This window comes from Myripristis murdjan, chromosome 18 (genome assembly GCF_902150065.1).
Source record: "Myripristis murdjan chromosome 18, fMyrMur1.1, whole genome shotgun sequence".
NCBI lineage: Eukaryota > Metazoa > Chordata > Actinopteri > Holocentriformes > Holocentridae > Myripristis > Myripristis murdjan.
Window position 1 is genome coordinate 24,429,801 of NC_043997.1, and position 27,516 is coordinate 24,457,316.

The 27,516-nt window shown below is 42.3% G+C and overlaps 1 protein-coding gene across 1 annotated transcript in view; it reads right to left on the minus strand.

The window, feature by feature from the left end:
* Window positions 1–27,516, minus strand: part of nrxn2b (neurexin 2b) — an 801,338-nt gene that overhangs the window by 117,106 nt on the left and 656,716 nt on the right. Inside the window, exon 16 of the mRNA XM_030076071.1 lies at window positions 3,235–3,416. Within this exon, the coding sequence (XP_029931931.1) occupies window positions 3,235–3,416 (182 nt within the window). The remainder of the gene's footprint in view (window positions 1–3,234; window positions 3,417–27,516) is intronic.

A 27,516-nucleotide genomic window follows, 5' to 3' on the forward strand; every position in this document is an offset into this window, starting at 1 on the left:
CCATATGCCTCCTCTATGGATTAAACTGTGTGTCCAACCACACAGCCAAATGAATATTAATAAGATTAACAACCATACCTGTGTTTGGATGAAGGTAAGTAGTTGTGCTGGATTCATAAAATCCTAGTATAGCCCAGATAACGCAGATGACTTTGAGACGTGGTAAAAAAGAACCTGATACTGTGAGAATCTGCAGAAGACGCTGGACATTCTGATGTATAACATTTTGCATGTTTGATTAAAACAGTGGGAGCGAACACAAAGTTCTTAGACATGGTGAGACCACCTTTGGAGGGTTGTCGTGTAAAAAGCAGATTGCTATGATGACATGGTTCAATTCAGCAAGAGATGCTGAAAATGTACATATAATGTGTGCTTGTTTAAAACAGTGGGAAAGAAAACACTGAGTAGCCTATCACTGAATTTTACTGCCTCCATGGCTGAGCACGTAAACTTTGTCCAACCTGGCAACAGTAACTAAGGGAGGCGGAACTTAGGATTGATTAATTGGTAGCCAAAGCTAACAAATCAGGCCCCAGATACTGGACCTTGTGGCTACCTTTACTGTTTGTATGTAGAGGGTATATTTCAGTTTGACTGGGTCAGTGAAGCCCCCATCAGATGGAATGATATGGGGCCAGTGCCCTTGGTTTCCCAGGTCTAATTTGCCTGTACTTCTCCCCTCCAAGAGAGACGGGCATAATTAACGGGGCCCAACCACCCACTGTGGGCTGAACAGGAGTCATTTAGGGGAGCGACTCGGGAGGAACGGCAGCAAATGAAATGTAATTGCAAAGGGAGCGGAGGAGCAGGGCTGGTGTGTCTGAAGCACTGATGTGAGAGAGAACGGGAGAGAAAGTGCGTAAGAGAGGGAGAGATGAGGGAATGAGGGAGTGAATGAAAGACAGAGACAAGTCAGATAGAGAATATGCACTTGAGAGAGGAGAGCGAAAGAATGACTGATGAGGGATTGTGCGAGACAGGCAGAGATAAACTGAGAGCAGCCCAGCCATTTCTTGAGACTACAATAAAAAAAAAAAAAAATCTGCTGCACTGTTGCTCATCGAAGCCTCTATACAACGACAACCCCAAGTAGACCTGTTTTAAAGAAAAGTTCTCGTTATTTAAGCATTTCAGCTTCAGTTTAGCTTTTGTTGATGTTTGCATGATTCACACTTTGCAATATCACATGGTTCTCAGATCACACTGAGACTAAATAACCATTTGAATTTTACATTTACTGAAAATCTTGCATTATCACAGTCATTACTGGTAGTTATCACTGATGAAAGGAGCTTTAAACATGGCCTTGACTTGGGTCCTTGCTTCACACACCCATCTCACTCTCCTGATTGCCCTCCCTTCTTTTATCCATCCCTTTCCCATCATCCCAGCACTGGATGAGAAGCAACCTCTGGTCAACTCTGTTCCTGTTGCTTCCAGGCACCAGCAGCCCAAAGAAATTGGGGTCACTGGGATATTGAAGGAGAGTGATCACACACACACGCACACGCACACACCCACATACACACGTGTGTGCAAATGGCTGAGTATCACCGTGAACGAATGTGTGTCCATTTGTCTGTGAAGCAGCAGCATGATGGGGCAAGGGTTGATAACAGTGATAGTGACAGTGTTTTATCAGTGAGTGCTTTTAGCAGCAGTCTAAAGGAATTGCAGGGCAAGGCTACATCTTTTAGACCAGCTTGTATATCACTGTTTGTAGCCCTTAAACCGACTGTGTATGTGAGTGATTATTAGACTCCTGCAACATGATGAGTAGATCATAGTCACCAGGTTTGGCCTTGGATGGCAATTAGGAGAAAAACTGTCATTAAAACGAATATGCAGTTTGAATGGAATATCAGAGGGAGCAAAAGGGTCAACAAGACAGTTACAGCCCACATTAATGCATTTTTTAAATGCATGATGTCACTTAATAGCCATCTAAAATTGTCATTAGAGGTGGTTTTAAAATGACCCTTTAGCCTAACATATGAAAGTAATAAGAGGCGAGATGGGGCTAATAACTACTCTGACAGAGCATAAAGAAAGATGCTCTTGTGTGATCACTCTTAATTTTCCAGACTCTGCACCCATTGATGCACCCTTTCTACCGTTCTTCTTATTAGTTCAAGTACTACACTTATATCAAGCTGCCACCCCAACCCTCCCACACCAAAACAAAACAAACAAAAAAAAAGGTTCTTTGCATAAATGCCAAGCAATAGTGTTCTCTTCCCAATCTAAAACAACATCTAAGATATGCAGCCTAATGCCTTCTCATGTGCACAGCCTTCTATGCTATTAATAATACAGTGGCAAAAAATGACCCCATAACCTTTAAGTTATGTTTTAAAGTTAAGCGACCTCTGGTGGTATAGAGTATAGGTATAGAGTTAAGAGAGTGACAGAAAGTGCTTAGGCACAATGGTTGGGTGGTGGATGGGTCAATCATCATCCTAGCAGATCACATCACACGGGTCGTATTAGAGGTGGTCTTGTGGGTCAAATGTGCCACTCATTTAGGAAACACTACTGTTGGTTGTATTAGAGGGCTGGAACAAACAACCTCTATGGTTGGCTTCTCAGACTTGTTGATAATATACTCTGTAGTGATAATGCAGTAATAAACCTTGATCGGCCATATTGGAATGGCAAATCAAAGCGGAAGCACAATTTACGCATGAAAAACCTTGTTAACTAAATGAATGGTGGTAGTAACATTAGCAGATAGCTTCATAGTCGTGTATTACTATGACATTATTGCAGGCTACATAGATCGTCTCAGTGGTGAACCAACTACGATACAGCTTCAACTCCACCAAAACAATTCGACGTTGTATCCGCTCGTTCGTTGTGTCTTTTAGCCTCCTATTTGGCCAATCTCTGTTTGTAGGTCATGGTTCATTCCCAGACCCCTGGTGCAGCCAATCCCTCCTCCCTCTTCTATGTCCTTCCTTTTTGTTGCCTTCCTCCATTCATTCATTCATTCCCTCCGTCCCCGCTCTTGATCTCCGGTCTCCGGTCGCCTCCTGGCATGTTTCCACCTTCCATCTCCCTGTTTCTGCTCTCTCTTCCTCCCTTAAAATGGTAGTCTTACCGTATAGAGCTCCGGACACTCTCCAAGCCCCTGTTCCTCGCTCTGATATGCCACCTAGTGATTCATTTTGAGTACACTGCCATATCCTCCCTCCATCCCATACCCTTTGTACCCCCACGCCGTTATCTTACTATGTGCAGCTCCAGGTAATCTCCCAGTCCCTTGGCGCTCTCCACCCTGACCAGAACGGCCTCCTTCAGCTGCGTGCTGAAGCCCACCGCCAGCCGGTCTGCCCGTGTGCTCGGCCGGTCGTTGGGTGGCCAGGTATACGTGATGAGGGCTCCGCCTCGCCCGAAGATGTACGTTGTCCCAGCTGAGAGATACAAAAAAAAGAAGGAGAGAGAGAGGAGAGAAAGGTGTTATCCTGATTTTATGGCAGAAAACTGGCATACAGACACATTAAATCCCGGAAAAAGGATATTAGAAAGGTGTAAAAGTTGAGACATTGTGGAAAGATGTGGGTGGAAATAAGAGAAAAGGCAATTACTATACACACCAATATTAGAATTCACACGTTTCTGACACTTTCTACTGTAGCTGTCAGAACTTTTGACGAAAATAGAACATCTTTATTAGCCTCTGTCACATTTCATTTTTTTTGTTGTCATTTGGGAGAAACAGTTCAGTGAACATTTGCACCTAAGGTAGGATGATTTACACTTAATTCTAGTTTTGTAGAAAATGATTTTCTGAGATGCTGTAAGCCACAATGAAGTTGGATAGCGTACAGGTATATAGGATTATAAAGAATTTAATGAAGACTCAGATATCAGTGGTCTTAACAGCTTGATTTAACATGATGATGCAAGGGAAATAAATCAATTCCACAGGGGTAGGAGAGAGAGAGAGATATTGTCCCTTGCAGCGTGTATCACGATCATTGAGTCATGTTTAGTGTAAGCACTAGCGTTGTTTGTCACTAGCGTTTGAAATGTTAATCTGCCGAGCTGCTGCAGTTTCAGTTGCCCTCAGTTGCCTTCAGTTGCACTGCATGCAAACTAGGGTGAACTGACAAACTTTGTGTCGGCTATGTTGTCAGCAACCACCACCTCTCAAAGTCAACAAAAGAAATTCCTCAGATCTCCCTGTCAAAGGAAGTTTGCTTCAGCAGTATTTTTGAGTTGCAGTCGAAAAAATCTGCCCGCCTCATACGCTGAGCGAGTTCAAGTGTGAACTGTAATGGAGGAGTTTGGACTTGGGTTGGGTCCAATAAGCCCGGTGGTGAATGAGATGTGACGGGCGTTGGCTGTGATTAGCATAGCGCTACAGCACCACAGCAAAGTGCTCCAAGTCCCATGGGCTGTCTGTCTCTTAGGCTTCTGTCTGCCCTCCACAGAGCTACTTTGCATAAATACTCAATTTGCACACACACACACACACAAACTGTGGAGCATTCTAATTCTCACGTGTTGTAGAGACACACAAACTGCACACACACTTTGCACACTTTCACAGACTAATAGATATGTAGTGCAGAGGCTCTTAAAGTGGGCTCCATGACACATGGCCAGGGGTTCTGCAAAATAACTGCTAAAACTAATAAATAATGGATAAAATTGTGTTGCCTCACTAAAAAGCATAGGGGCCACCACTCTGTGCAATAAAACAAACACACCTTTGAGCCAGTTACCCCCCACCTGTTTGTTCTGACCCAGTAGAGGTTCTGATATCTTTTGACACTCCACATCACTCTTACTGCTGGCCATCAATCACACGCGGGTTAGGCCAGTGGCTTTCAAGACAAATAAGGAATATGCATGTTTACATGCTTGTGAAAGATATTTAAAAGATAAGATATTCCTTTATTAGTCCCACGGTGGGGAAATTTCACGTATTACAGCAGCAAAGTGGATAGCAAGATATGAAGCATAATTTACACTATAAACAGTATAAACAGATAATAAGTACCAAAGAGCAATATAAACATTATAAACAAGGAATGTAGAAAAATGTAGAAAAAAATGAGAAATGTGATCCAGCATCACTGATCTGACCTGAACATAAATCATTTTAATAATTATATAGTTTTCTTGTCATTTTAAAAAAAATATTTTGTTACTAATTTTCTGGTAATTCTTTTTTTTTTTTTACTAATTTCTTGCAAGTTTTGGGGTTTGAAAGAAATAAACTGAATTTGCTGGGGGAAAAAGGTGAAATAAGCAAATGAGCGAAAAATTACTGGAAAATTAGTAAAAAAAAAAAAAAAAAATGCAACAACTGCAACAAAAAAGAAAAGTAGCAGCAAATTAAGAAAAAATAAAGAAAATGAAAACTTGGAAATATTTATTAGTTACACAAAGGCTGTATTTCTAATCATTAAATGGTAGATTTAATCATCAGCTCATAGATGTGATGTATCTCTTGAGAGAAGGGTCTCTAAAGAGCTCGAGTTTTTATAATGAAAAAGTGAAGAACGCCCCCACCACAAGACGTGTCGGCTCAGTGGAGTGCCAAAAGCAAGAAACTGCATGCAAGTGGAGACGAAGCCACAAGAACACTGCTCCTCTTTCCTACCGAGAACTGACAAACTGTGTCATGAGAGACAGGCCGACACTTCTCAATAATTTACAAGACTGGCTACTGTGACTGTAAATAACAAGGAAAGGCTAAAATGTGACACCAAGCAAAGGTTCTGTGGAAAATATTTCTGCAATTACTATGATGTGCTCTACAACACTGCTGTGATAACAGATTTTTCTGGCGTTATGGTCAAGAAGCGTCCCTGGAAAAATTCCTCCCTTCAGGGGAGTCCCCGGCCTGGAAAACTTTGAGAACCACAGATGTGGTGGCATGCACAAATCCTACTATAAACCATACACTAAGACAGAATTACACACAGATAATAGATACAGCATGGCAAGATGTGACTTTCATATTGCTGACATGACCCAGACATGCATACACACACACACACACACACAAAGGGCACAAACACATACAAACATATCCACGGCGTGTGACAGCATGGCTTTTCATACTGCTGTTTATATTTAATGCCCCGCCACGGCATGGAGGAAAGAGCCTGGGATGACTGCAAGGCCAACAGGCCATCAAAGCATATCCACGACACCAGGCTCGACACACTCTCTGAGTCACAGAACAGGGCAACAAGGAGACAGAAAAATGAGACATGCAGTCTTTCTATCCTGCACACACACACACACACACACACGCACAAGATCAGACAGGTACGCACCCACCCGCACTCACACACACACGCTCCGCTACCTGAAACCTTCATTATCTAACAATCCACTGGTAGCCATTTGAAATCGGCTGACACAACGCCGCTCCCCTCCCCTCTCCTCCCTCCCTCTCGTTCTCTTGCTTCCTCTCTTTTTCTCCATCCCTCCGTCCTCCCCCTCCCAGCGGAGCTGAGCCCTCTGCTCAGCTCTTGCTGTTTTCTTGAGGCTGTATTATTTTAGCGCTGACTAATTATCGCAGCATGGCAAGGAAGGCTATAAAGAGGTTGTGTGCCGGAGGAGGGGAAAAAGAGAGGATGAAGAAAGACAACAGGGGAGGGAAGGAGGAAAGGAGGGATTATAGATAGAGCAAGGATGATAATGTGTGAAGTGGTAGGGGGATGAAGAAACTTGACATTTCTTTCTTTTTTTCCCCAGTGTTTCTCTCTCTCTCTTCTCTCTCTCTCTCTCTTTTTAAACAGAGCAGCTCCAGAGTCATGCTAAAGCTGGGTGAGAGACAGATGTGGAGGAAGAGGAGAAGAGATTTTTTAAAATGGCCGACAGACAGAGAAGCAGGGGAGCCATGTTGTGAAAGAGGAGAGTGGAGCCATGTTGAGAAAGATTAGAGAATAGTTAATAGTAGTTGAAGCGGAGCGCACGCACGCACGCACGCAGACATGCAAACACACATTTTGAGAGAAAGCGTGAGAGAGAGAGAGAGAGAGAGAGAAGGAAAGAGAGAGAAGTAGAGATATGAGAGCGGAGCCATGTTGAGAAGATGAGAGAAGTGTTAATAGCGGCAGAGGACAGACATGCACTCCTGCAGACATAACCTTAGCTGGCACAAACACACCCACAGAGACAGAGACAGAGGGAGAGGACCAAACCTAGAAGGAGGCACAGATTTTTCCACACTTGCTCTCTCCTGCTATGTGAAACATGCCCCTGCCCCTACCAAAGTTTCCTAATCTAATTTACTCTCAAAGTAAACCGGAGGCATAACTAAAAATCTAATAAATTAACAGCGTGTGGGTGGAAAACCTCAGATGCAGGCCCACCACAGAGGGAGTTGTCGGGGGTGTCAGCGCTAAGGCTCGGGGAACGCTTTCATTCCATTCTGCTTGGACGGGAATGAGAGAGAGGTGCGGAAACACAACAACTCCACTGCAAAACCCAACACATGCATGGGCGGGAGAAACTGGAAACATAACAAGTTCATGTGAGTTATTACTTTTCTCAGATTTCCGAGTTTCATTACTGTTATCTTTGTGACGGCTAATCGAGGCAATCAGGGGGGATTTTCTTCAAAAGCCTCCGAGGAGTCAGTCGGAAAGACCTGTGATGAAACGCACCTCAGCTTGCCTTAAGGGGCTAGGAGCCCAACGAAAACAATTTCACTGGCCTGCATTTTGCATATGATTGAACTGTCAGTCAATTTTCTGCACATGGTTTTTATTGGTTTACAGTTATAAGCAAACCGAGGCCGATCCACAAAAGTCACACAGACTCGGAAAGCAGTTCATTTACTGGACAGAGCTGCTCTCCTGGAGGATTACAGATTTTGATAGGGAGGACTGAGGTGGGCATTTTGGGATGTCCTGGTGCACTTATTTGGTGCAACCTGAGTTCAGATGGTGGGCAAACAAACCCAATAAGCAAATGCTCCAGATTTCCAATAAACCACTGCAAACATCCTTGCTGTGAACTCACCCTCAGCGACGATGACTGAGAGGCTTTCTGAGCATACACTTCTTGAGGAAATACAGTACAACTGGAAATAAGAGTGTGACTCCAATGCAGAACCACAGGTCCTGGTGTAGGCCCTCAAAACCCATATCAGTCAAACACTAATTGATATCTAATTTGGGGGTGACTGCAGGCCACCACCACATCACCGTGAACTCCTCATGCAGTGTGGATTATCAATGCATATCTAATACATGTGCTCCCCGTTAAGTTGGTTCGCATCAATTAACACCCGCTCTCATGCAGAGCATCTACCATATGCTTTGACTTCAGCTGGTGCCAAAGTTGAAGTCATTCTTGTCACTTTTTACACTTGAGAAAATAGCACACAGCTGAAAACTTAAGTACTATTAAGTAGAAAACTTTCTAGTTTCTTTGTCTTTGGAGTCAGGCAATTTCCTTTATTGGTGTGACTGAATTAGAAACTATATTGAGCAATATTATAAGAAAAAAAAAACGCAAATTGCATGGGGATAAATTCTCTCTCTCTCTCCCTCCTTCTCATGTCCATCCGCCGTGGAGGCATTGAGCGTGCGCCCTTTGATTTGTCCTGCCGGGACAGCGGCCACCTGCTGTTCTGTGTGTGTGTGTGCGCGCGTGCATGTGCGTGCGCATGTGCGTGCTTCCTCCACCTCTAAATGAGGAGACAAAGGTGGCGCGCAGTCTCTAATGAGTTCGTCTGACAGGGCGCCTCCGTGTGTCAGCGCCTCTCCCTCCAAACACCTGCTGCTGCTGACGCAAAATCCACCGCTACCGCAACGAGACACAGGCTAATAGGAGGCAGAGACAGAGGGAAAAACGAGAGACAATCGGTGTTTATCAAATTCGAGAATGCCATGTGGGTTCTTGTGTCCTTGCGGAGGACATTCTACCCAAGTTGTCTGCAAGAGAACAAACTTCTTGAAATTGCTTGTGCAGAGTTGGAGATGGCCTTTGAGGCGACATCATCAATTAAAGTGAGATTCATGCTTCAAATGGAAAGACAAAGCAGTGTGTGCAGGATAACAGGGTGCAACAGCTGCTTCTGGGAGTAGCGCTCTACCTGAAATTTGATGCATAGTATCAACACCAAGCCCTTTATGAAGTAGAATTACGACCAATCTAAGCTCCACTCAGTTCACAGTTCATCATCAAGTTCATGCGTGGAGTCAAACTGTAAGCTGAATGTAAATTGTACGACTATGACAACGGCAAAATTGTCAAGTAGCAGCGGGTTCAGTGTCAAAATAGACACTGTTGCTGCTTTGAGGAGGGATGTTGCATCATGTCATTAACATCCTGTGTAGACAACCTTGGTGATTATAATGGGAGCGTTCTGTGTGTTTTTTTTTTTTTTTTGTATGTTAAGACATGATGTTAAGCTCTTACTCATGGTAAGCTCAAGGTCTGTAAATGTCAGTATGCAGTGTCTTATTGTATTATCCCAGGTTGCTCTGAATGCGCCTGGAAAATCATTACCATTGCACCATCTGAAACATTAAATATCAATAAAGGAAATATTGCAGAGTGAAAATCTGGAGGAATATTGAAGCATATTTTAGGGTAAAACAGAAAATTTGGACATCCATTAGCTTCCATTAGCTAACAGCTGTGACCACTGTGACTGTCAAATAAAGCAGAAATACACACACACACACACACATATATATATATGTGTGTGTGTTTGTGTGTGTGTGTGTTATGTCCAATGCATTTTACTTTCAGGCTTAATATTGTATAGATCTAAATTGTTATTTCATATTTTAGTTTTGCCATTACTGTTGTTATCATATGCATCACTGTCATGCAGATGCTAGGATGTGATGAATATCGTTTTTCACTGCCCACTGTTATTTTTTTTTTAGTGTGGAAATGTTTTTTTTTTTTTTTTTAATATTTTTTTTTGTTAGACAAAGACCTACAATGATAGCCTTTTCCTTTTTTAATTCTTTTTAAATTTAATTTGTGTTTTTTTAAAATTCTTTTTAATGTTTTATTTAATGTGTTTTCAAATGTTCTTCTTTTTATTGTGAAGCACTTTCAGCTGCAATTCTTGTATGAAAGGTGCTATACAAATAAAATTTTATTTTTACTTTTATTATTATTATTATTATTATTATTATTATTGTTATTACAAATCTGAGTTTCCTGGCTGTTTTTACAGTGTGGAAATGGTGATTTTTTTTTTTTTTTTTTTTTTTTTTTGTTGCCTGACTTTTTTTTTTGTTTTGTTTTGCTTGACATATGAGATTGTCCTTCTGTTTACAAAATTTGAGTTTCCTGCCCAGAGTGTGATGTTAGAGCAGTTGCTCTCAATTGAGGGTATGCACATCCCTAGGGGCTTTAGTGGCTATGTGAGATTTTTTTTTTTTTTTTTTTTTTTTAAATGTTGATTTGAAAAAATATCAGTCGTGTGTAATTCCTAAAATAATTACCCTATGCAATAATAAGCTCAATAATAAAGTGTAAGTTTGATAAAGCACATGTTGTATTCAGTTTTCCCTCTGGGTTTCCTGAAGTGATGCAGCTGAAAACGAGGAGACAGAAGTGAGAAAGAAGCAAAAACAAAGGCAACAAAATCTTTCCAGTATCACGTTGGTGTTTCAGACAGTGATGGAGCTGGGTTGTACCTCTTTATATAGCCTTTTTTTTTCAACTTTGCTGAAAAAAAAAAATACTTCAAAGGGAATAGATTATGGAAAAAAGTATAAGAGCCACTGCATTACAGCATAATGGCTTCCATATGAATGTGTTGAATTGGTCAATTACAAACAAATTACCGGCATAAAAATACAGGAAGTTGTTCATTTTTACATTAGACTATTATGTTTGCAAATCAATCCTCATTCAAATAAAAATTATGACTCATTGTGACAAATGATAATAACATACATTATAGAGTAATTAGAATAGTTACTCTATAGGGTAGAACCTATTAAATAGCATAGGGCTTGAATAAAAGAACTAGCTCACAGGAATTATTCTTCCCAACAGGGAGTTTATTCATTTGTGGAAAAGAGTAGGTTCTCCACACTCAGCGTGGTGTTTTTCTGCACTTGTGTTTCCATGTGTATGTGTGTATGAGGATGTGTAAGTGTGCATGCGCGTTCACAGAGTGCCTGTGCACATTAGTCTGCGTTTCCACGTGGTATTTTGTGTGTATTATCAAGTGTCTATGAGTGTTTCGGTGCATGGGCCCTTTTTTCAGAGAAATAACAGAAAGAAAGAAATCTACCCCTGATTCTTGCAAACACTCGGTCTCTTGGCTGCCATGCGCCTGTTTAGAAAGTGTGAGTTAAAACCAAATTAGCGAGGCCTTGTTAATTGTTGGCAAACACAGCAGTCGGCAGAGTATGGATTCCTCTGACCTTCACTCTGCCGTGCTTTAATCAAGCAATCTGCCCGCCTGCTTTCACTAGAATAACAATAATGATGGAAATGCTCTGTTGCTCTTGTGTGCGTTTTTCATGCCACCTCACCCCACTCTAAAAAAAAGAAAAAAAAGAAAAGAAAAAAAAAGTCTAAATATTTATTACTTTTGTCCAATTAGCTCTGACGGCATTGATCCAGCTAATCAATCCTACCTGGAGCGCTGGAGGTGGAGAGAGTGCAAAGAGATAAATCAAAACATCGCGGGACGCCCCTTGATTATTATTTCCATTCACAGGGACTGACTGGTAATTTGATTTGGAGAAGAAAAAGAAAAAAAATACCATTTTCCTTTGTCCGCAGATACGGCGGAAAAATAATCAGAAAAGACTGGTGAATCACAGCAGTAATGAAAAACCTATTGATTCTGATTTTTCATCCCTCCTCTGTTTTTACTCACTCTGTTTTCCTCTACAGTGGGGTGAGAGTGTATTTAGGATTGACTTTATCATCTGGGAAGCTCTGTCCGTGAGGGGCCGCTGATTTGGGCTGGCAGATACTACACCAATGCCATCCAAGCTCAGGATAAAGAGGTCACACTGGAGAAGGAGGACACTGCAATTTTTCATTAAGGTCTACGGTAAATTGTGAACACCAGCCGCAGAGAGTTACGGGGGTTAACTTATCTGAAAAAGTGAAAAGGGCAAAAGAGTTTGGGTGCAAAACTACACATTCTAGGACAATGGCTTTCAACGTGGGGTCCGGAGACCCTCAGGGGTCCTCGAGAGACCTCCAGGAGGTTCATTTCTCTATAATTGAATTTATTAGAAATTGTTAAAATGCTGAATTCTGGTTTAATCTCACCACAATTTATCATACAGTTTAAAAAATGGGGGAAATTACAAAAAAAAAAAAAAAATCTAGAAAAAAAACTATGTCAGATCAGTTTGCAATTCATTTCCTCTGTATTTCAAAACTATCACAGCTTCGGTGGCGCATATGCCACATGAGATGGCTCAAGAGATAGCATAAATTGATTATGAACAAGAAAATATTCAAAGAAAAGGTCAAGGCACACGACTGTGTGCATATCATATTTTAAGACAGAAATAACACTCGTCCCTAATCCTTGACCCTGCAAACACTCCTCTCCTAATCCCTGAACAACAACATATCTGACAACACAATCATACTAGCAAACGGCAAATGGAAAACCTCTCCATCCAGACTGTCAGACACACTCAACGCCATTCCTATCACCATGGTAACAGCTCTCTGATTGGCAGAACTTGTTTAAAGAATTGGGGATAAAGATGTACCTCTGCGTTAGCACCGGGAATAAAGCCAATTTCTTAAAAACAAAGTTGAAATCGGACTAAATAACAGCTTTTGGAGGAGCAGATGCTATTACATAACAGAGCTGTGAACGGTTATGATTTTATGGATGATTAACATATTCACTATGGCAAAGAATCCTGCATGCCAGTTCTACGGAGCAAAGTCACTTCAGCTGGGGATGTTGTAGGAAACAAAAAACAAAAAAACCAAAGGAGCGGTGATGACATCAGCTACTGAGAAACAATATGCCTTCGTGACACATGCATCTACTTTATGGCGGCTGAAATTCCTCTGCACTGCTCATTTTTAACTTTCAGTCAGCCTCTCAAACAACAGCTCAATAACACACAGATGGCTCCTCCAACCTCCGTGTATTATTGCGTCAGTGCAGGCTGATTTTTTGAAGTAGTTAAAGAAAGAGACAGACATTTGATTCCCTTTAAACAAGTAGACAGACTTTTTTTCTGTTTTTTTGATGCTCCATATGTTTGAGAGACACTTACAAAGGGATGTGTAGACTGGAGGGGGTAAAAAAAAAAAAAAAGAAAAAAAGAAAAAGAAAAAGAAAAAAAAGACAAAGTGTGAGAAAGAGGAGAGATGAGACATTTTGCAAAAAGTTTCTAGACAGCTGTTGATCTTTGAAGAAGCGGAGTTACACACACGCACGCACGCTGATAAGAACTTGGTGAAAAGCACACACTCTCGGTTGACATTTTAGGGTCTTTCCATCTCTCTCCCTCGCTTACAAGCTGGCACATACACTCATACGTCTCTTTGGTAGTCTAAGCACCTCGTCAGTGTCCCTGCCCCTGCTCTGATAGCAATTTCTCTGTGGCTCGGTGTAAGAAAATGTAGAAGTGGTATCCCAAAGATTGGCTGCATCCAGCGTGGAAAAGAGCAAGTCGTCTCTGTTCCCTCTGATGGGATTGGATAATATTCCCCCTCTATCTATCCTTTCTGCAAGATTGCTTTGAGGGATGGGAGGGACTTTCTGTTACATGAGGCGAGGCAGCACTTGATGATGGCATTCTCAGAGAGGATGTGTCATTTTCAACACTTTTCTGTGACCCGCCGGGGCGAACACGCGGCGTGTGGACATGTTTTCGCTTGCACATGATCAATGCCTCCTGTAGATGCAACATATATGAATGTGTTGAAGAAGATATATAAGGAGGAAAAATAGTAAATACAGCCTGGATGCAATCGACTTGGATATAATAGTATGTGTTTTCATTATGTTTTTTTTTTGTTTTTTTTTAATATTGTATCTGTCTGCTTTTGTCCTACTGTTTTTCATGCTGAATATAATCCTCCAACAGGGCCACTTGACAAGCCTCAAGGGTTTTTTTTTTGTTTGTTTGTATTTGTTTTTTTGACTCCCCCTGCACAATTATTACACTGTTGTCTTCTTCACACAATCCTTGTCAATACAATAAATTCCTCTCCTGTTTTATTGCTCTGTTATGTCTTTTTTAATTTTTTTTATTATGTGCAATAAACTCAGCTAAACTAAAACACATTTGTTTCAGCTTTGTAGAATCGATCAATGGTATATGTGTATTCTAAAGGGGTGGTAAACGAAAACGTGCATTTTTCATCACAGTGGTTTTTATGATCATCATTCAAGGTCATTCATATTTTCAGCAGTCGCCGGGAAAAAATGTTGGCAGTTTATGTTTGTCGTCACGTTTTCACGTTTCAGTCACATGACACTGACACAGGCTCCACCACACGTCTACTCGTACTTGTTGGTCTGCAGAAATGTAAAATGGGAACATTTTACTCTGGCAGCCGGGTTCCACATTTTAGTTGACCCTGTATGATAAATCTTATTTTCAGCTGTCTTTTCCCCATGTTACTAATATCTATTTCTTCATCTCTGAGTTACCGTCTGCCACCCAGAGCTGCTAAAGGAGAGCTGGTGCTTCAGCCAGATTTAAATAACACCTGAGAACAGATGGCGGCAATTTGGTCATTCCTCTCTGCACCTAGAGGGATGCACTTGGTTTATTGTTTTAAATGACTTTTTAATTTGGCAAATATTATGTTTTCTGTAATGGAGTAGTTGTTCTGTCTCCCCTTGTGTGTATTTTACTTTGGCTAGCGTCTGTATTGTATCAGGGGCCCCGGTCTTCATTTGGTCAGATCACTTTGTTCTGTTCAGACTTGGGTTGAGCTGCCTGTTTTGTTTATTTCTTGTAAATATGCTTCTCACTCTACTGGTTTTGCTAACCTATTGTGTTAACTTTTCTGGGTAAATAAAACTCTTAATTTTTTCACTCTACCTGAGATTTCCTGTTTTCTTGGCTTGGTCACTCCCTCTATGAAGCTCAAGGATGCCAGTTCTCCGACTCCCAAATACTGAGATACTTTGGGCCCACCCATGTGAACTTTTTCTCATCCAGTGACATTATCTCTGCCTCCAAAGCAACTCTGCCTCCAAGAAATGGTTATATAAATAAAACTCCAATCTGCTGGTAACATATACTCTCAAACAGCCTTGCCTGATTATACCTACCAGTCATCCTGCTGGTGAAAATGAGGTTCTAATATGTAGCCTGTAAATCAAGGTGGGGATATACAGCTGCACCTTTAACAGTTTTGAAGGATTCAAATGTTGCACGTATTTCATCCCGGAAGCCAGGGCTTTCTTCACAGGACTTGTTTGAAAAATTTCATAACGTTTGTGATGTCCCTGGAGGGGATGCTACCATCCCAGAGTGAGTTTTATACAAATATCACTCCTTGTGTTCAGATTTTACTCAGATGCTACCCCTGACTCCAAATCTAAATATCTCCAAAACAGAGGGATCAAGTGGGAGCGGGAGACAAGGAGGTGGCGGGGTGGAGGGGAGGGAGAAGCGACAGACAACTTGACAAAGGGGGCTGTGGAGGGGGGGTTGCTTGTAGACAGTTTTACACCCAGATAAGAACAGAAATGTCTTTGGCAGGGGTTGCTGGGCAGGGCAGCGCACTCGCCCTGCATATCATCTGGAAAGCTTATCGATCAGTGCAAAATGCCCTCCTCTGTCTGATAACATGCTTGATAGTCTGGTGGGGTAGAGACAGCAACGCCCTACTGAGCTGCCCAGAGGGACAGCAGCAGATTTTTATCAAAGACACACACAGACACACAGACACACACACACACCTGATGCAAATACATAAAAACATTGTGGCATTGCTCCCAGCATGAAAACATGTTTAAATGGTTGATCTAAAGTGCTAGAGCCCTGCAGGGTTAGAACTGCCTTGTGTATTTTTTCATTCTCTAGCCCACATCCTGATGATTGAATACCCGGTGTTCAATAATGCTCATGTCAACAGCCCCACCCCTCGTAGGTGGTTCCTACGAGGGGCGGGGCTGTAGAACAAAGGAAGGGAAGTATGAAATTGGAAGGAATATTTTGGGAAGAAGTGAGAAACCAGAGACCAGGGAGAAAAGATTTGTTTGATACCTGTGAATGCAAAATACTGGCATCTTAGTTTGTAGAATAAGTCATAACTGAAAGAAACATTTCTGAGAGTCTGTCTTTTTCAAATGCACCACTGTTTTTGAGTTTGAATTTTGCATTTTGAAGGGGGATATCTGCCTGTGGATTTCAGTAGAAAGAATTTTTGAGTTTCCCATGGACACATTGAGTTTCATATGGATATTTAAAGGGACATTTCAAGCTTATTAAAGTGGGAACTTGATGCAGTAGGTTTTTTGAAAGCAAGTCTTTTTGTTTGCTGAGTTTTGGGGAATAGGTAAAGGTATAATGCAGTATTTTATCCTAATACTAACAGTAAGAAATAAGAAACAATAGTATCCTGAATTCTTTTTATAACTAGGCGTTGGGGAAATGGCTGATTGTTATAATATGCATGTGTTTTTGTGTGGTGTATAGACTGGGTTGCCTGCGAGTTTCATCAGGTGAAATTATGTTATTTCCGTCAAGGCAATCTCGTCAAGATAAAACCATTTATTTAGTTTGGCGGTGTGGCTTTGCTCGTGTGAGGCATGTCTTCAAATCTGCGGAAGCATGACACAGATTGTCTGGGTTCACAATCCATCCTGACAGAACCGAGGAGATACATTCATTAAAAGATCATGACAATAAAGCCAGACATAATGAATGCACATGCATAACCCACATGGAGAAATCTCAGAGGTAACACAGGAGGAGGCTGGGATTTTACGATTGCACACCGAAGTGCAGCAAGCAGGGTTGCGATGCTGACAAATAGCGGGCGCCAAGTCTGTTTAAATGGACCACCCAGCTGATCAGTAAGGGTTGTGGTCATTTCTGATTGGACAGAGTGTGAACATGTGACTAAATGCATACCGTGCCTGCCTGAACTATCTCAAAGCTTCATTTTAAGACATTTCTTTAAGCTTGTTAATCCCAGCCTGAATGAAATGCAAGCTTGATTTGGTATCTGGAATAAATGGAAAAATGAAAATATTTCTTGATGTGTCCTAATATACACGCAGGTCCATTTCTAAGCAGCAAACAACACAGAACTGCAACTGAATTGCAATGAAATTCACACTGTATTCAAGACCCTCTTAAAGAGTTTCAATCATATTATTTCAGACCTTTTAACCTTCAGAAATCATGTTAACGATATACAATTAAAATTAAATGATTTACATTTAAAGGAGAGGGACTCCTGGGTCACACACACTCACACACACACACACAGGAATCACATTATTTTATGTTCAGTGTGGTCACTGAGTCATATACACAAGGGAGGCTCAGACATACACACACACAAACAATACACAACAACAAATGCACACATACACCAATTACTGTATACATGTTCACACAAATGAGGTTCCAACACACACAAATGTACATGCTACCTTAATCACACACACTGACACACACACACAGCTGCATCGTTTCACTCGAGCGTTCCTATTAAGCTGCCAATCAGGCGATGGGCAGACAGAGACTTGTGAATATTTCAGCTTAAGTCTTTGCCCTGGAACTCTTTTTAATTATTCACCCCCCAGAAAGTGAGAGAGTGTGTACATGCAGATGGAGAGATCAAGAAAGAGAAGAGAGAGATCCATAGAGACAATTCCTGTGTTCTTGCACGTGTGTCTTCACATGTGGCTGGGAGAGGAAACAACGAGAGAAAACAAACAATAGATAACATCCTCGTCTCCCAATCTCCCATACAGAGTTATTAAGTTGTGTTGCTCTGAAAAGGTCAGAGTATTTTGTGCTTGCAAGATCGGAGGAACTACAGGTGTGTGCGTTTGAGCTGTATGTGTGGAAGACAAATGTAAAATAGCAAGTGCATTGCTATTAATTATGCTTAATAGCCACGGGCCCTATTAGTGTTAACATCATCCTGATTAGGCTGGAGTGGCTTCCGCAGTAAGAAAACCAACACGGGCTAAAGCTCAAACTCCATCTCGCTTGTGGTGACCTTTGGAAACGGTGGCTAGGATCATCAGTTTACACAGACGTCAAACTTCATGCGTGAGCTGTGCCGAACGCATTGATCCTCACAGAACGGACACTAATGAAAGAACGCTGAATTCTTTTAAGCCAAGGTTCAGCAAATATAATAATAAGCCCTTCTCCATGGACTGTGCATGATATAATATTATACTTATAGGGCTATTGAGACTGTTGGGTTGAGACTGCTTTATTTGGATACACGTGACCCTTGTGGCATTCAGACTGAAGTCAAAGGAGAAAAGAAAAAGAAGCAAAAGATTATGATGAGATGAAGAAGAACATGGAGGATTGAAGAGGAGGGGAAAAAATTAAAGTAAAATAAAATACTCATACACACTATTCTTGCTACTTCACTTGTGGAGATGACTGCCACTGTTTTGGTTCAAGGTCTTATTCATTAACCTTTCGTTCCAAAAAATCTGAGATGATTTTTATTGTCGGATGCTTTTATACAGACAGAACAGTCTACTCTATATCAGGGGAAGAAAAATACCCATACTTCTTCATTTTTACATTTTGCTTTGCGCTAGAAAGGGAAATAAAAACCTAAATTAAACTATACCCAATAGAGTTCCCATTCCCAAACAAGGACTGGGAACTCGATTGGCTTGCTGGGCTGTCGTTTAGCTAACGGCGCTAACTTATCCGGGAGGCCTGCCCACCAAATACAATTAGTCTCTATTGAATTCTCCTCTCCAGTTTGTTGCAAGGCTGTAATGGCCTCTCCGAGCGGCCACTTCTCAGAAACAGGGCGAGGGAGCCCACGCCGTCCACCCTCGCTTTCTCCAAGTAAACATCAACTTCCACTTTAGCAACTTAACGCCTGGCATGAAATACACTCCTGCAGCACACTTGACCGGAGCTGGGAGCCACATTCTAAATGGTTCTTTAATGAAATGAGCTGAGTGCAGCGGAGTGCTCAGATGACTTGTTATTGTGGTACCAGAGGTGTAGGAACGGTGGAAGAAACCGAGAACCGTACGTGAAGCTGCGGGTGAACGACCTTCCTCTTGAACAAGGTGGAGGGAAGTTATGGATAGATGCTGGGGGTTGATGGACGGACGGATGGAGCAGTGGGAGGCTAGTGGAGGTGATGGAGTGAGTGAGTGATTGAAGAAGATGCAGAGAGGGTGAGAGAGAGCAAGAGAGGTGAAGGGGATCGATGGGAAGCCTCTTACTAAGAGCAAGAGCGCAGATCTACTCTCTTTCATTCCCCAGAACTGTATTTCTCAGACTCCAGGGCATAGCACATCAAAGGGAGAGGCGGATGAAGTGGGGAGATGAAAGACCAACATTGTCTGTAATGTATGTGTGAGGTGCATGCATTAAGTCTTGTGTGTATGTGCGCCGAATGTGTCTTGACACACAAAGCGCGATGAGCTGGCATGGGTCAGTCCACGCAGGATCTTCAGGTCCTTGCGCGGCGTCGTCGTCAAAAACATGAAAGATGCGTGATGGTATTGAACATTGCGTGAGTGCACATTCGCTTCTGCCCACATAGATCCATAACAAGCCATGAGAAAGTACATCATTCGCTCTGTGAAGCTGCTACCTTGTGTTTGCATTGACGGCACTTAGCCTTTGAAGAGAGAACTAAAACAGGGATGTCTGCGTCTTTGAAGAATATCTGTGGTCCAAACTTGGCTCTAGATGTTTTCTGATCTTGGGAGACTAAGAGGTGCCCTCCTTTGGTGCCAACTGAATTCAATAGCGAAGTGCTAAAGGCTCTGCGTTGGTTTCTTTGACAATGCAGGAAGAGCGAGGAGGGGATTTTTCAGCGCATCCGCAAATGAACCCTCAAAGGACTGTAAGTAGTCATCTGAAATGTCATCGGTGCCTCCATCCTCACATGTCAAGTCGATGCTGAAGTGCCTGAATAAAGAAGGGACAGTCGATTGTATTAGTCCACCCTCCATTCTCCCTCGCCTCGCGGGCCCACGGGACTTCTGGACAGGGGTGACTGTCTGTGTACGCCTGTCAGAGGATGATATTTCACATGTGGGGAGAGCTGGCAAGACGGATAAGCGAGGCGAGGTGCATGAGATACTAAATAAATGGCTGTCTGTACTTCGCTGAGAGCCTTTCAATGAAAAACAAATCAAGCTGAACCAATAATGTGACAAGACAAAGCCCAAACACGGGAGAGAAAGGGGAACAGGAAAGGAGATTTGCTGTGCCGTGTCTGGAACCACAACATTTAGCCAGAGGCTCGTCACTTACTCCTTCTCTCTTGCTTTCTGCGTCTGCCTCCCTTTCTCTTTCTCCACCCCCCCGCCCGCTTTTGTTTCTGCTTCCTTTCCTATCTTACCCTCCTCCCTCATTCTCCCTTTCTGTCTCCTGCCTTTTGTCCTTCAACCCCTCCTTCTTTCTTTGCAGGTTGGCAGTCGAACACAGCAGGCTTTGGTCTTTACATAACAACCCATTTGTTGATTAAAGCCGAGAGGTGAGCCTTGGTGGCTTGGCGGCAAATAAGGCCTTCAACGGGGTAGAAATGAAAATGTGCAGATGCACGTGCACACAGAAGTCCAGAGAACGATGGGTGCTGCATGTTCTTCTTTGCTGGTGTTATATTTAAGCTCGGGGCTCAACTGGAATCTGGGGGGCTTCTCCTAAATTGCCTATGGTACTCATATGTAGCCCAATGCAGTACAATGTGTGCTTTAATACATAAACATTAACACTGAGTTGACATAAATTGGCAGTATTTTAAGGACAGTTCACCCAGATTTACAATTTTTTATTTATTTATTTTTTTTATTTTACTTCGCTCCAAGCTAGGACAGTAGTGGTGCTATCTTCCTCTCATTGTTACTGGATACTGGCTGGATGCTCCAAATGCTAACTGTTAGCCTCCTGCCATTTAGGTGGACTTCCCCCCAGCTAACATGCAGCCAGTACCCACCACTCAGCAACAATGAGAGGAAGATTGCACCACTACTGTCCTACATAGAGGGAAGTGAAATTACATCACATGTTTCAAAATGGGTGAACTATCCTTTTGAGTTAATTTTCTCTAATCTCATCATGGGAGTATGTACATTTTTACCCCAGCAGCTACATTTGATGCCCACTGCCCGCACAGGCTTACTATCTGCATACAAAAGCGCCACATGTTGTGTCTGTGGGACTGATAGAATTCAGTGCGGCTTTTCCGCCCAGCCCTGTACAATATGTACAAAGCTGGCTGTTAAGAGATGACTTCCATTCAGCCAAAAAGGGCATCGCATTCATCCCCCCGCCTCAAATTCATTTGCTCACCACGTCCGCGAGCGGTTGCATGTGTAGGGACACGGGGCTTATCGAGGCGTCAGCCAATTTGCGGGCTGCTCAGACACGGCTAAGGGGAGGGAAAGTGGAAATAGGGGATGAGGGGGTGTATAGAAATCACATATGACATATTGAGCTTATCGACTGGAATGAGAAGGCTCAGTGTGCTGTGACTTGAGTGAGATGAAAGGTGGGGTATGTATGGGAATGTTGTAGCTGTGTGGTGGAACTAGATGCTGCATACCAATTGCGCTTCGCCTGCTGGTGCCCTGTGACAGAAGCTCTGCCTCCAACTATTTTAGATTGCACATATTCTGATTTAGAAACCCAACCACTAAGCTGGCTCTGAGAAAAAAAAAAAAAAAAGTTTTGTTTGTGGACAGTTGGATGTAAAGGAATTATTACTTATTATTATTACTGCATTCGCTGAAAGTCAGCTTCACGTGTAAAGTTCATCTGCATGTTTCCCTCTCATGAATTTTGTTGACTTTTGCGACTGCAGCATGCTTCAGGCAGTCTAACCTTCAAACTGCTGCGTTCACATGCAATTTTCTCCGCTCTCCGCCTGGAGGCATGTTTGAAGCTAAACAATGTCTGTGAATACAAAGACATCGCATTTTCATATGCGGAGAGAACGGTGGCAAGTGTTTCGCTCCAGGCCAATTCAGGGTCTGTTGAGAATGTTTGGACAGTGCATGACAGTACTGCTGGGATGGGCTCTGGCTGTTTTGAAACCATTCACTATTCTTAAATTAAATGGCTAAAGTCTCTTAAGGAATAGGAAAAAAAACACTATCTACACAGAAAGAGACAAAACTCTCCCTCATCTGTGAAAAGGGATTTGTTGTCAGTACATGCTTATCCAAGTGTGCTAAAGTAATAAGCTCTTCAGTAGCCCTTTTTGTGCAAAATAAGACAGGTTATAGAAATGGATTGGTGTCACAATGCCTGGAGAGGATGCTTGGAGGCAAATAAAGCGCAAATCTTGTTTCATCTTGTCTTATTAACAACAGCAAGCCGATAACAGAATAGCCTTCCCAAACACAAAACAGAGATGTAATTTAATACAACCAGGCAGCCACTCCAGTGTACACGCGCCCGATGTCATCTCTGTAACCACAATAACTACCCCTCACAACGGAAACTCATTTCCCGAGCTCGCACTCGGCGTGTGCGCTATGGCTAATGAGGGAAATTAGACAAATAATGAGGGCCGCGCAGCGTTTTGGTTCATCTTGGATTTGAGGCGACATGTCTCAGAAAAACAGCCAGCGTGGGGGCTGCGGGGCGGCAAGGAAATATCCAGCCTCAGCCGCTTCTCCCCGGTAAACAAACGGCAAACATCTTCTGTCGAACCAGCACGGCTTCCCTGTCAGAGATTGGACAGGAAATGGCTTTTATCGCCGTCGCTTTCCGCAAGTTGAAAGCTGAAGAAAGCCAAACACCTTTCACCGTGAATTTGTCGCACTACACAGTCACGCAGGGTAGCTTCTGACCCCCCGACTGCCTTCTGATATCTCCCTTTTCCTTGTTATTTTATTGTCACCTTTGCTGTCTCAAGTGGCTGCTCCTCCTTGAAGTCTTATGAGTTGATTAGAAGTTTTGGTTGTCTGAGCACAAGCTGGAACACCTGGACCAAACATCATCCACTTGTCTAGTTAATTGGACACGCGCTAAGTTAATGTAAATGAAAGAATCCTGTCGCAGTTTGATCACCCAGCCCTCTACAGTACAGTGGCTTCAAAGGTGTGTGTGCGTGCGCGTGCGTGTGCGAGAGCTAAGGCCTTTTAATAAATGATATCCGCCTTGAAAAAAAAAAAAAAAAGAGGGCTTTGCGCAGACATCTTCACGGCTGAATGCCCCCTCACAGCTTTACCAAGGGATGTGCCAACAACATTGAGGAGAAAACCTAAGAGGATCATTTTCAAACTACAGCTGACTTTGTGCAGAGAGAAACCCCTCTCCCACAAACATCCCGCCCTTTTCTCCTCACCTCTCCCCCCTCCTTCTCTTGCTCTTTTTCTCTCCCTTAGCAGATTTAAAAAAAAAAAAAAAAAAAAAAGGTTTCACAGATGCCTAGAAGTATTAGCTTCCTGTGTGAGTGAGTTTATAGGGATACACCTCCCCATTTCATTCTCTCTCTTTTCCTCAGTCTGCATCACTGGAGGAATTAAGTGCGTGCGGCTAATCTGAGGCCCCCTACCTCACATATACTGACACTGCACTCCAGTACTCAGACAAGATAGTGGAAGTCTGCAGGGAGAGGACAAAATAGCAGAAACATCCCGTAAAAACCAGACTCTCCCTTTACCTTTCAACTCGGTAAATAGCTAAAATCACAATTGCAGGGGCAGTTACGCCACTGACTGCTTTATTTTTCCACTTTGAGAAGAGCTCTGACAATCACAGCGTTTACACGGAACTTTTCAAAGCCACCGCAGTTTCTAAAGAAGCCAAACGTTCGGTGCCAAAATTGCACCTTGGCGCCTTAATCACAGGAAATGCGCGCGTGTGCGGCTCCAAATGGCACGGAGAGGCAAATGTTTGAAAACAGTTTGAGCCTAAGTAACGCGGAATCATCAGTGAATTGCATCAGCGCTCATGTCTGTGTTTGATTGCTTCATACCAGGGGTGTCAGACTCACATTAGGTGGTGGGCCGCATTCGTTCAAATGAGATCTCACGGGGGTGGATTATTTTTTTGCTAATTTCAACATGACTGAAGTCGACACATGGATATTTTAGGCTACATTGTGATTTGTTATTTTAAATCAAATTATCTGTCGTCTGTAAATCAGAAACTGCATGTCGGCTGATGAAAATAACACATAATGTAGAATTACATAAAGCGGAAGAATGAAGAAGAAAAAATCTACACTCCATGTCAACATTTTGCTTTTTTTGATAGCATGTTTACTAAAAGAGCAGTGCAGGAACTGCCCTGCTGCTTTTTCCTTTATTTCCAGCTGATTCTACTTTCAGCCAGTGGATAATTTGCAGTGTGAGGTCTGAAATAATTTATCATAATTTATCATTTATCATTATATTTATCATGTAAACCTCTTATTACACATGGTTGATAATAACTGGATGCAGATATTTCAAATTAAAAAAACTTTGATTAAAATTTTATTTATTTATTTATTCATTTTTTCACCATTTCCCTCCAAAACATCCTGGGGGCCGGATGAGACATGCTCAGGGGTCGGATTTGGCCCTCGGGTCAAATCTGTCACACCTCTACTTTAAACCAAGGATATGAAAGGGCCCAAAAAAAAAAAAAAAAAAAGCAGATGTAATGTCAGTGAGTCCAGTTTTGTCTTATGCGCCGTTGGTCCTGTTTAGAAGACATTTTTTATTTCAATCCTAAGCTTTGTTTTTTTTTTTTTTTTTTTGTCTTCCTGTGATCAGAGAATGCTTCCCACTAACCAGCAGTGACACCATAGGTTTCCTTGTACAGTTAAAAACAAGAGCTCTGAGTCTGTGCAGAGGCATACATGCAGAAGTGTGTTTCATGGATGTGGGAGAGGACGGTCCATACAGAGGATGAGAGAGGAGCGGAGGAAGGGAACGAGCTGGTGTCAGCCATGACAAAGGCATGTTTATGGCAGCTGCAGAGGGAGGGATGAGATGACATTTTGCTCTCTGTTTCCTCGTCTTCCCTCCAACAGCTGTTACAACCAGCAGGCAGTGACAAGGAGACAAAGGGAGAGAAATCGAGAGAGGGAGAGAAAGATGCACAAGGAGAGAGCAAAAAAAAAAAAAAAAAAAGTGAAAAAAGGGTGGAAGACAGTTAACTCGCACCTTCCTCTCCTCCCGCTCCTCCTTGCCAGTGCTTTTTCTCTTTCCGCATGTCTTTCCCTACCTCCCCTCATCCTTCTCTCCATCCATATTTCCTTCCATCCTGACACAGGCCACGGGCAGCCGGCAGGCTTGTGTTAAAGAGGTTTTGCCAGCTCTAATGAAACACCCTTGGTTAGATTTCGGCTGTCCACCGTGCCCCCTCGCCTTTAGCAACATGAAGTGGGACACGGGGAGAGGTCTGAGCAAGGAGCCATGCAGGGAGGAAGAGGAGGTAATGGAGGGATGAGGCTCAAGATAAAAAGAGAGAGCAGCAGAGAGAGGTAAAGACACAAAATGACGAAGAGGAACTGGAACTTTTACCTTGACCACAACAGAATAATATCTACAAAAATATATGTACTAGGACAGCAGTTGTACTGAATCATTTTTCCTACCTTCTGTCCGGCCATTGCTTTCCATTCATTCCACTACGATATGAAAATGAACTTTCAGAGACTTCAAACCATCTTAACACCAGTATCCCATCACCGTAATCAAGTCATCCACATTAGTCAGGTCAAGCCACTCTTATTATTTGCAAGAGGGGAATTTAAGGGATAGTCCCATCTACATAAAAAATAGCTTTAAATTACAAAGGCTATACATGGCAAGAGTATGCAGTACATGAAAACAAAGAGGAGGCCGTAAGTGGTTATCAGGCCTGAAATCTAATTTTAAGCCACACTTAATCAAGTTTCAAAATTGATCCGGTCACTTCTAAATCAAACATCAGCCAGGAAATGCCAGTTCTGGACTGACGGGCTTTAATGTGGTTGTACCAGTCAAGACGTGAAGGCAAGAGGAAGATGAGGAAGCTCAGTGAAAAAGTTCTATTGTGATGTAGTGTGCGTGTGTGTGTGTGTGTGTGTGTGTGTGTGAGAGAGAGAGAGTTTTAATGATGAAAAATGAAAGAGACTGGGAATTAAAGGTCAAGGGAGGGGTGGTACCTCATTACAGACAGGAAGGAAATGCAAGTGCAGGTAAGACTGAGCTGCATTAAAAATCCTGTAACTTACTTTCATAATGTTTCAGTTTCAGACTCATATACATATATATCTACATCTATCTATCTATTTATTTATTTATCTAAATATATGTATGTATGTGTGTGTGTATGTGCGTTTGTGTGTGTGTGCATGAAATGCATATGAAAACGTCTGGATAAGTAAAACAGGAACTTCGCCAGAAGGGTTATTAAACTCCCTCCCCATCATGCCACAATAAAAGATTGAAGATGACTGAAAGAGGGATGGGGGAGACGGAGTGAGAGAGTCATTAGAGGACAGGAGTCAGTTTTCTCATCTGTTAGGCTTGCTGTGTGGGCTGACTTGATAAGTAGAGGGAGCGAGGGAGGTATGGATGGATGGATGGATGGATGGAAGAAAGTGAAAGAGGTGTAGTGGCGGAGCGGCATCAGTTCATCCAAGGCTGCAGAGTATGTGCTTCTCTCACAGGAGGCGACGCAGCGCGCATGCATTTTAATAACTCTTTCACTCTTGAATTTAGTCTTAAAATGCTGCTTTTTCTTGAGGGGATGCAAGCCTGGCTAAAAACATGCATTTTGTGTTCAGTCTTAGTCAGGTACAATTTTAATCATCCACCAAGATTTGAAGGTTCTTAAAAGTCAATAGCTGTAATGAAATGAAGTTTTAGTTTTAGTTTCAGTGGGACTACATGGGCTTTAGCGCCCCTTGTGGAGTAATGGTAGTCTATTGTCTGGACCCTTGTAAGACATCTTGTATACATCGATGCACACTGTTTTTTTTGGTTTTTTATCATCTATTATCATCTGGGTGCTATTTATTTATCATCTGTTTATACTGTAAATTTGCACATTGCCCTCATCTATGCACATTGTATACATCGATGCACACTGGTTTTATTGGTTTTTTGCACATTGTTTTTTTGCACATTGGGTACTTAGATCTTTAGATCTCGAGGGTCATCTTTTTTTCTTTATTTTTGATTTACTTAGTCTTTATTTTTGATTTACTTAATCTTGTACTCTGTGGATACTGCTGAAAACTGTGAATTTCCTTCGGGATGAATAAAGTATCTATCTATCTATCTATCTATCTATCTATCTATCTAAGACCAGGCAGCAAAGTGAACATGTCCCGCTTGTTAGAACTGAAATAGCTTTGGCTCTAGCTGTAGCATTGCAACCAAATGTTACAGAAGGCACAGCTCCAAAAAAGAAATTTGCTAGGTCATGCGTCTTTGAA